The sequence below is a fragment of the Pyxicephalus adspersus genome, chromosome 9 (genome assembly GCF_032062135.1).
Source record: "Pyxicephalus adspersus chromosome 9, UCB_Pads_2.0, whole genome shotgun sequence".
NCBI classification, from domain to species: domain Eukaryota; kingdom Metazoa; phylum Chordata; class Amphibia; order Anura; family Pyxicephalidae; genus Pyxicephalus; species Pyxicephalus adspersus.
Window position 1 is genome coordinate 651,774 of NC_092866.1, and position 11,651 is coordinate 663,424.

An 11,651-nucleotide genomic window follows, 5' to 3' on the forward strand; every position below is an offset into this window, starting at 1 on the left:
GTAGATTATAGACATCCTGTATGGACTTAATTCCATGACATAGTTTGGTGTCATCTGCAATCACAGAAATCCCAAACTCTATATCATTTATAAAGATGTTACACAGTAAAGGTCCCAACACTGAACCCTGGGGTACACACTAATACCCTTACACCAGGGGTGTCAAACTCTGGCCCAGGGGCCAAATCTGGCCCCCAAGGCCTTTTTTTTTTGCCCCCCAAAGGAATCTTAAATCTGAACTGTAGCTTGCCCGCTGCTGCATTGAAATAGCGCCGCTACTACAATTCCCGGCATCACACGCATCTATAAACCAGCGGGCTCTCTGGCTATGTGTGGCCCCGCATTGGACTGTTTTATAGATGCAAATAATGCCGGGAATTTTAGTAGCGGCACTATTTCAATAAAGAGGGAGTTTCAGCGGCGGGCCACTCATAAGATTTACCCCCCGCATTGGCCCCGTCTGGCATTTCCAGCACTCCCCCTTAAGCTTTTCCTTGTTACTCCAAGGCATGGACTGGAATGGTTGGATTTTCATAGAAGAATATTATTATTATTATTATTGTTAGTCTGTGCAAAAAGCTTACCACTGACATTTAACTCAGAAGATTACAAATAGAGAAAGAGGCATCAAAATGTTTCCTAAATAAAATAAAATAAAATGTATGCCTCTTTCTCTATTATAAGCTTGTTCCAGGTTGAATGTGAAGCAAAACCTCTTTGTTTCCATATGAAAAGGTTTTATGTCTAATGAGAAGGAAACATGTCCTCAGTTTTCAATAAATTTCAAGGTTGGCCCGCGACTTTGTCTAACTTTTTAATTTTGGTCCTCTGTGTATTTGGGTTTGACCCCCCTAACTTAGACCATTCAGAGTATAAATCATTCATTACAACTCTCTGGATGCGATCTTTAAGCCAGTTCTCTATCCATTTACACATTGACTATTCTAAACCTATTGACCCTAACTTGCATATTACCCATCTGTGGGGTACAGTGTCAAATGCTTTAGCAAAGTCCAAGTACACTATATCAACTGCCACTCCACTGTCTACCTGTTTACTTACTTCCTCATAAAAAGAGTAAATTTGTTTGACAACTTCTGTCTTTCTTGAAGCCATGCTGACTATCACTTATAATAATATTTTCTAGCAGAAACTCCTCTATGTGGTTCTTTATCAAACTCTCTAGGACAGCGGTTGCCAACTTTTTTGGTCCCGCAGACTACTAAAATTACCGACTCCTGACCACACATGCGCGGGGAGCCGGTTGTCAGTCAAAGGGGATGAACCAACAAAGGGATCCCCCACAGTGATGTCATATTACCATACCCACCCACTTCCCTCAGACAGGGATTTGCACGGAGAATGTGGTCCGCGGCTCTGGCCGGTGCGTCCCCCCGGCGGGGTCCTTCTCCTGACTTCTCCTTGGGTTAGGGGTTTGATGATGGATGAGGTTGGAGATTGGGGTTGGGGGGTGGATGATGGATGAGTTGAAAGATTGGGGTTAGGGGTTGGATGTGGTTGGAGACTGTGGTTAGGGGTTAAATGATGGATGAGGTTGGAGACTGGGGTTAGGGGTTGGATGAGGTTTGAGATTGAGGTTAGGGGTTGGATGAGGTTGGTGATTGGGTCTAACAGTCCTGTATCTCAGAGAACTCACACATCCTGGTTCTTTCAAAAGGTCTTCTAGTTGGTATCTCTTTCACCAGTGGAAATCTCAATAGAATGGGTTGGGGTTTGGGGTTGGATGATGGATAACGTTGGAGATTGGGGTTAGATGATGGATGAGGTTGGGGATTGGGGTTTGGGTTTGGATGATGGATGAGGTTGGAGATTGAGGTTAGGGGTTGGATGATGGATGAGGTTGGAGATTGCGGTTGGATGATGGATGAGGTTGGAGATTGTGGTTGGATGATGGATGAGGTTGGAGATTGGGGTTAGGGGTTGTATGATGGATGAGGTTGGAGATTGAGATTTGGGGTTGGATGATGGATGAGGTTGGGTTTGGATGATGGATGAGGTTGGAGAATGGGGTTAGGGGTTGGGTGATGGATGAGGTTGGAGATTGGGATTTGGGGTTGGATGATGGATGAGGTTGGAGATTGGGTAGGGGTTGGATGATGGATGAGGTTGGAGATTGAGATTTGGGGTTGGATGATGGATGAGATTGGGTTTGAATGATGGTTGAGGTTGGAGATTGGGGTTAGGGGTTGGATGATGGATGAGGTTGGAGATTGGGGTTAGGGATTGGATGAGGTTGGAGACTGTGGTTAGGGGTAATTGATGGATGAAATTGGAGATTGGGGTTGGATGATGGATGAGGTTGGAGATTGGGATTTGGGGTTAGATGATGGATGAGGTTGGAAATGGGGGTTTGGGGTTGGATGATGGATAAAGTTGGAGATTGGAGTTAGGGGTTGGATAATGGATAAGTTTGGGGTTAGATGATGGATGAGGTTGGAGATTGGGATTTGGGGTTTGGTGATGGATGAGGTTGGGGTTTGGGGACGGATTATGGATGAGGCTGGAGATTGGTATTAGAGGTTGGATGATGTTGGAGATTGGGGTTACGGGTTGGATGAGGTTGGAGACTGTGGTTAGGGGTTAAATGATGGATGAGTTTGGGGTTGGATGAGGTTGGAGAATGGGGTTAGGGGTTGTATGATGGATGGGGTTGGATGATGGATGAGGTTGGAGATTGAGATTTGGGGTTGGTTGATGGATGAGGTTGGGTTTGAATGATGGATGAGGTTGGAGATTGGGGTTAGGGGTTGGATGATGGATGAGGTTGGAGATTGGGATTTGGGGTTGGATGATGGATGAGTTTGGAGATTGGTTTTAGAGGTTGGATGATAGTTGAGGTTGGAGATTGGGGTTAGGGATTGGATGAGGTTGGAGACTGTGGTTAGGGGTAATTGATGGATGAAATTGGATATTGGGGTTGGATGATGGTTGAGGTTGGAGATTGGGATGTGGGGTTGGATGATGGATGAGTTTGGAGATTGGAGTTTGGGGTTGGATGAGGTTGGAGACTGTGGTAAGGGGTTAAAAGATGGATGAAGTTGGAGATTGGGGTTGGATGATGGATGAGGTTGGAGATTGGGGTTAGGGGTTGGATGAGGAATGAGGTTGGTGATTGGGTCTAACAGTCCTGTATCTCAGAGAACCTGCACATCCTGGTCCCTTCAAAAGGTCATTTAGTTGGTATCTCTTTCCCCAGTGGGAATCTCAATGGACCTCTGGGCCCCTGTTACAATTGTGGGCCCTTCTGATTCCCTTAGGCTGATAGAAACCCAGGCCCACCATGGCAGGATCTCAGTTATTCCTTTATGGCAGACATACCCACCATCCCACCATTACTTAGGAATCTCTGGACAGTTATCCTCCTTCCCAGACTCTCTTCATTGGGCAACAGTTATTGGATGCGGGATAAACATCCCTCTCTAAATCAGGAAGCCGTCCAGGTAACAGGGTGACCAATCACTGAGCTAGTATTCTTTAACCATTGTCATCGGATTATAAATCCAGAAACTTCCAGATTTTCGTTAATTCTTGAACTGGTGCAGCACCCCCACTTTTTGGGGTCCCTACAGGGGCAATTATGATGACTGCCTCAAAAAAAATCTTATATAGCCAACTTTTATTTTTTACTTTTCTCCTGCCTACCCCTGTTTACGTTGTAGCAGCAAACTGCAGCAAAATTCCCACCTTGCTGCAGCCATCATTACACTGATTACCAAACCATTCACAGCCTGCAGCTGATTGGCTGCATTCACAGCAAATGCTCCTGGCCTGACAAAGGCCCTGTCTAGGCTCTGCCAATCAGGGTTTGCCAAAACACAGCCACTCCCACTATGACATCACAGCCTAATTTGACAGTTAAAGTGGACCTATCACCAGCATTTTTCCTTAACACAAAATGATAGATAATGGTAGATAACCAATTTATGTAAAGTAAACATTTTTTTTTTACTTTAACACAATGATAAAGACTGAATGAGAACGCAAAGCCTCCTGGGGTACCCAAATCCCACATCACAGGGGGCCCCTGGCTTTATCCTACATTGGGGGGGGGGGGGGGAAGAAAGCCGATCTCACACATGCACAGTCAGATTGGCAATCTTTTCTCCCCAATACAGCAGGCCATTATTATTACTACACAGCACTTATATAACACTGACATGTTATGCAGCGTTGTACAAAGTCCATTGTCATGTGACCAGCAATCCCTCACAGGAGCTGACAATCTAATGTCCCTTCCATAGTCATATGTCATCACCCAGCCATTGGGCTATATATTGGGGACAGGAGAATCCTGAGTGACCTTAATGTTATGAGATTCTGTACAGGGGCCACAAAAGAGACCCTGAGAAGTCTCTTGTCACATCTGTGTGCAGTCTCCTGTTATACGGGGAAGACCCCCAATATGGAGGACAGACAGCATTCACCTGTACTGAGTATGGGATGGTAATCCGGGTTAGGCATAATGTGTCATGTATGACATTTCACATGTTCCACATTTACAAACATTTTATCATATCTCAAAGGTCTATTCTCTGTTTGAGCTGTGATTCTTCCACCACCTGTAACAGGTCTGGCTGGTCAGCAAAAGTGACAACTATAGGCCCAGAAGTCCATGGGGAGCAGCCAATGGGATGGAAGCCGTCCTTGGCTCACACACAGGGGATGACCCCCATCCTGTAGCACACTGGTGTGTTTGGAGATGTTATGGGGGTTATAATTCAATATTTATGGAATATTATAACACAGTATTTATATAGCACCAACATATTATGCAGCATTGTACAAGGTCCATAGTCATGTGACTAGCTGTTCCTTTAAAGGATCTGACAATCTAATATCCCTATCATAGTTATGTCATTATCACAGTCTAAGGACAAAGCCAATTAACCTAACGGCATGTTTTTGGGATGTGGGAGGAACCCGGAGTACCCGGAGGAAACCCACACAGACACGGGGAGAACCTGCAAACTCCATGCAGATAGAGTCCTGGCTGAGATTCCAACCTGGGACCCAGCGCTGCAAAGGCCGGAGTGCTAACCACTGAGCCACCTTACCACCCCTAACATGTGAAAATACTGGATGTGAGACCACTTTGTGGGGAAGACGAGTCAATCAGCAGAATATTCCGGAACATATTTCTGCCTCCAAAGTCCATTACGCCCCTCAGCATTCAGCTGCATGCAAACCACATGAAGGTACCACACATACAAACCAATATTTCACATTATGGAAGATTCTGGAGATCCCAGAACAGTTTCTTATATCTCGTAGTGATTCCAGAGAAGAAATCACCGGCGTTATAAATGGTGTATAATTCTACATGATAGGGAATTTAGAATAGAAGATATCTTATCCTTCCCCATAATCTCATAGATGGGCGCTGACCCCGATGTGTATACAGATACAGGAAAACAAAGAAGAGGCGGGGGGGGGGGGAGGGTTATTAGGCGGCAATATAGAAGATATTAATAGTGAAGGTTAATAAGGGGAATAAGTCATTCACAAATCCTACATGTAACATAAATGAAATAGCTTGATCGTTGCCATATAACATAAGGCCTGATTTCTTAAAACTTTTCAAGACTGTAGAGTATACAACTTTCATTAGTAAATCTGGGTGATCCTGCAAACCTGGAAAGATCTGGTCCAGGATTTAAAACATTTGCTAGTAAATAGAATAGAAATCCATTCCAGGTTTGCTGGATCACACAGCTTCAGTGATGAAAGTGTATACAGTATAGAGAATACATACATACAACCAATGAGTACTTTATATTCTTTACAAGATATTAATATTATTACTATACAGTCTTTATATAGCGCTGGCATATTGTGCAGTGCTGTACAAAGTCCATAGCCATAGACTGTCCCCTCTATTGTCATTTGTCATTATACAGTCCAAGGTCAGTTTGGGGGAAGCCAAGTAACCTAACTGCATGTTTTTGGATACTCCATAAACAATTCATTTGATTTATATATATGTATTCTCTATATCTACTTCTTACATGTCTCTAACAAATATTTGAATTTTACCCCTATACAACTGGTGGCAGCTCTTATAATCAGGCAATATGAACGTTTTCTTTTTGTAATGTATGATGCATACCTGCCATAAGCAATCTGTGTGAACACTTTGTAGGATTGCTAGTATGGGAATGTACGGAATGTAAGGCTCTCCACAAGTCCCCTGAAGAAGCCTGTAAGCGAAACGCGTCAGGTACTGGACGTTCTACCTACACACCTTTCATAAATTATTGGTTAGGAATTCCTCTGCATTGACATATGGTCTTATTTCCCATGAAACCTTTAATGGGAATGACAGAGCTATTTCATTTATGTTACATGTAGGTTTTGTGAATGATTTACGTAATTCACTTTATTAAACTTTACTATCAATATCATCGACTTTGCTGCCTAAAAAACCCCGGCCATATTTTTATTCCACATGAACCTTTACTCAGAAGAAATCCACACGTGTCAGAATGTACTGAAATCCATGTCAATGTATCAGAGCAGCCAATAAAATCCTATACAGCCAGCCATCTCCCTCCTGCAGCGTCCCCCCCAAAATCCTATTCCGGGTCTCCATGGAGGTTCTGGTTCTCCATCTTTTCTCTGGGCCTCCTCATCCTGCTGAGACTCCACCAACAATGTCTCCTTCATAGACTGGAGAGATGAAGATAGCATTAATAACCTGACTCCATGGCCAGGACCAATCCCATTACTGTATGGCTTCCATTATTGTGGATTTGTTTGATTTGTGTGAAGAGATTTGGGAGGCTGCTGACCGGGTTTTAATATATTCGAAATAAAAATGTGCATTTTAAAATGTGTTAAAATGAGGAAAAAATGACTGCATTGGTTATAGGGGGTGATAGGGGGTGGGGTGATGGGATGACCGGGGATGTGGCAGAGTTTGGAGTATTGGATGAGCGGGCGGTCAATGGGAAGGCTAATGGGGCACTTCTGAGGTTTGTGGGGTAATAGTGATAGTTTATTAGAGAGTTTGTTGGGTTATCAATGGTGTCTAGCCTGGGGGGAGGGGTAAAGAAGAGGTCAGAGGGTAATAAAGGAATTAGTTTTCTGGGTAATGAGGGGGTCAGAAGGACTTGGGGTGAGTTATGAGGAATGATAGAGGAGATGTTTGTATTCCGGGTTAGTGAGAGGGTAATAGAGGAATTGGGGGCATATTAAGAAGCTGGTGGGATGTCTCCAATGTGTTTGGCAGAATTTTCTTCCCCGTCTTCGTTCATGAAGAATCAGTGTATGTGAACCTCAATAATGACCTTCTTATTTGTCCCTGATAAGTATAAATAATGGGGTAATGGCTGAGCTCAGGGTCCCCATCTTGGATGAATGGGCCTTGTCTGCCCTCCATAATGGGGCCCCGCCATAATGCAGTCCCAGCACACAGACGGTGCAGAGTCGTTTATTTTATATCGGCCTCCAAACATTTATTAAATATACATTGCTGCAGATATAAGGAAGGATTTTGGATGTCTCTGGTAAAACTTTATTACACAAACACATGGACAACTTTACAGCTTGGGAATGTTTGAATTAATATTGAGAGGGATTTATATATATATTTAAAAAGGTTGTAATCCTGCTTCGTACAAAACGAAAAAACTTTTATTTTCGATGTATTTTATCAGAAAAGCCTTCTTCGTGGACATTTCAGCATATGAAATGATTACGTGACGCCACGTCCGCCATGTTGGACAAGGGCAGCGCCCGTCTGGCGTCTTGACGTAATAGGTGAACGTGGTGACGCGCACGCTCCAGTCTTACCCGGTGCCGCGCCTGAGCTCCGTGACTGTCTCTCTCCAAGATGGCGGCCTGCGGACGTGTCCGGCTTCTCTGCTGCCTGCTGATGGGTTTGGCGGGTGTGATGGGGGATACCGGGGCCCGGCCTGACGATGCTAATGCAGCCGCTGCTGCCGCTCCTGCCTCTCCGGCCCGTAGACTGCCCGGCATTCGCCTGATTGAGGAGGAGGCCTGCCGGGAGGACATCAGCCGCCTGTGCCCGAAGAGCGCCTGGACCAACAACCTGGCCGTGCTGGAGTGTCTGCAGGACGTGAGAGAGGTGAGGGCAGGGGGTGTATGTGGTCATCTAGGGAAATCTATACCGAAAACTGCTCCTCTATATCATCATATACGGTATATTGCCATATATATCATCATATACGGTATATAGTCACATATATGTAATTATATACGGTATATAGTCACATATACATCATTATATACGGTATATAGCATTATATATGGTATATAGTCACATATTTATCATCATATACAGTATATAGTCACATATTTATCATCATATACAGTATATAGTCACATATTTATCATCATATACAGTATATAGTCACATATTTATCAATCATATACAGTATATAGTCACATATTTATCACCATATACAGTATATAGTCACATATTTATCACCATATACAGTATATAGTCACATATTTATCATTATATGCGGTATATATTCACATATACATCATTATATATGGTGTATAGTCACATATATATCATTATATACGGTATATAGTCATATGGAGAATTATATACAGAATACATTTATATTATACAATGTGTATTGTGCACTATATGTGTATGGTTGTGTGTGTGTGTGTATATATATTTATATTCGCATACTTCCCTTATATACCACAATATAATGTCATATACAGTATACATTTATATATATATACACAATATATACTGTGATAGCTAACATTATATACAGAATATTGCTTATATATATATATATATATACACATCACTATTATACAATGATATATACTGCGCACTATATAATGTCATTATATACAGAAAACTTCCTATATATCATCATATATCATACAATGTCCCTATATACGGTCATATCTATCATATACAGAATATACCACACACAGATATACCGGCTCTGATTTATTAAAGTTCTCCAAGGCTGGGGAGAATACACTTTCATCAGTGAAGCTGGGTGATCCTGCAAACCTGGAATGGATTTCCTAAAATCATTCTCTTTGTTAGCAAGTGTTTTCAATCCTGGGCCAGATCCATTCCAGGTTTGCAGGATCACCCAGCTTCACTGATGAAAGTGTATTCTCTCCAGCCTTGGAGAACTTTAATAAATCAGAGATGTCATTATATACCCAATACTTCCCCTATATATTATACATAGCGCTGTGTATTCTGTACATCTATATTATACAATGCTGTGTAATATATCCTATACCAATATGGTCCCCTATATACTGTCCCTGTATATTGTCTTGTATCTCATACTGTATGCTGTGATATATAGAAATATACAATATATTCTCTATGTATTCCATAATATAAACATACACCAGACAGAAATATGTGATTGTGTTAGTTGCACATTTTAATGAGTTTTACATGTTCTGTGTTTAATGTTATTTAAGTAAAATCCATGTTTTTGGTATATATGTGACAATTGGATGTAATTGGCCTATAAAGTTCCACTTTGAGTTGGATCCTCAAAATCCTATAGATATATAGAGCGTAGTATGTGTAACCTATGATACTTTACCTGTATATCATCATATATGTACATAACATACACCTAGCACACCCCTATACAGCATTATTATACCCGGTATCCTCCATAATGTCTGTACACAATCCTTTATAATATCACAGTATAACCCCCCAGGTGTATTGGGGTGAGGGAACCCTTCATCTATATACAGATATATCATATATATATATCATTATATTCCTCTATCTCTTCATATACTTATATACGGCTCCATATATACGGCATATATCTATACTACATTATATATCATACACACTGCACTCATATCATGATATATAATACAACGTCTGCTCATCCAGGTGTATTGGGGTGCCATGCAGAACTCGCATGTAATGAGGACGATTCTGGTGACCCCGGGTGAATTATACCCCCATGACAGGAGAGGTCTATATTCCATATTATATACATTTTACTACTATGATATACCAACTGATAATTCATCATATATGTCGCATACTACATCCCCCTCTGTACTCTATATATAATAATAGGGGTTGTAGTGATATCTGCAGACTGTACCCCGCATAATGCAGCCCCTGAAATCTCCAATATCCCATAATATGTCTGTATGTTACCGGGTACTGTATTAGGTACACCTGTCCGAATATCAGCCAATCACGCAGCAGCAATGTATTTCAGTGTTCTCCCCGGCCCCTTGTAGCTGGGCGCACCACCCAGCACCTGGCAGTAATCACCCGTCTGTTTTTGGTTGTTACTGAAGAGTTGGGTCCCAATACCGGGGCCACCTTCCTTCCCACCCATCTAAAAATCTGACTGCATTTTGTTACGTAGACATTGCCAGGTCGTGCCGAGACACAGCAAGCAGGTGAGCGGTCTGAGGATTTCTGCTGGGATTTGCACCCACAGCCATCTCCGGGCTTTACAAGGAATGGTATGAAAAGAGGGAAATACCCAGTAAGGGGCAGATCTCTGGGTGATGGCCGCACTGTTTCCACCAACAGGAACTCCAATAACCCCTTATTGCCCCCGAGGTCTGCAGATCTCTTAATGTACAACACATCCAACCATGGGGCCGATGCACTACAGCAGCTGGAGATCACACTGGGGGCCACAGCTAAGAACAGGCACCTGAGGGTACAAATCACACGGGGCCACGAGAATTGTCCCCCTATGAAGGGTCCGGTGTTGCAGCGTTGGTGCAATAGGCAGCCCGTTCAGATGAAGCTCAATGCATTGCATGCGCTGTAACATGCGCTCATTCTATATTTCTCACATTATTATCTGGGTTCTACACCCTGATCTGTGACCCGGGGGGGGGGGGGGGTATATTCCCCTCAGGATATTCCCAGGCTCCGATCACCTGAGGGCCAAGAGTCACAAAGAGCCAATCAGCTGCTCTGATACACTTGTGTGACACTTGTGTGGAGGAGGAAGTCGGCGTCGCACAGCTGGGATTGTTCTCTTGTTAATGTGTAACTTTATTAGTGAAAGGATTTATTGTGTGAGAAATGTTTGAGGTTACCATGATCCGGTCACAGAAATATCTCCATCATGGCTGCTGGCCTCCTGCATTGTGCATATAATGCATCGTATTAAAGGGAACCTCCGGGGATATGGAGAGCCATGGGGGGCTCCCAGCAGATGATTGGCTGTCACTGCTATGGAGCCCCAGGATAGTTGTCACCATAAAATGACATCATTTCCTGTTAGTGGAATGTAACGAGGAGAATATTGATCTCTGCATTCCATATCAGCAATGTGAGAGGTTTATATAGACGTGTCTGGCTCTGCGTGGCCCCGGGGCCCTCTGTGCTATCACATGTTTATTCCATATGCAGTCTTCCCTTTTGGTTATCTTAGCTGACAACTCCTGAGGGCAGAGCGGCTCCCCCTGTCTGCAGGTGTGGGGATTGTATGTGTGGTTCTCCTGGCCTTGTATTTGGGGGATATTCGGACTTCTCCTGGGACTGTATCTGGCTCTGCTAGGATTGTTCTAGAGATTGGCAGGGAGGGGCTATTGATGGGGTTGCCCAGGTGAGTGGGGGAGGGCACTGATGGGATTTGCCCAGGTGAGTGGGGGAGGGCACTGATGGG

At 43.3% G+C, this 11,651-nt stretch overlaps 1 protein-coding gene across 1 annotated transcript in view; it reads left to right on the forward strand.

Moving 5' to 3' along the window:
• The first annotated feature begins 7,817 nt into the window (after positions 1 to 7,817).
• The window catches only part of GLG1 (golgi glycoprotein 1), a 28,754-nt gene continuing 24,920 nt past the window's right edge, over positions 7,818 to 11,651 (forward strand). Inside the window, exon 1 of the mRNA XM_072421269.1 lies at positions 7,818 to 8,107. Within this exon, the coding sequence (XP_072277370.1) occupies positions 7,853 to 8,107 (255 nt within the window). The 5' untranslated portion in view covers positions 7,818 to 7,852. The remainder of the gene's footprint in view (positions 8,108 to 11,651) is intronic.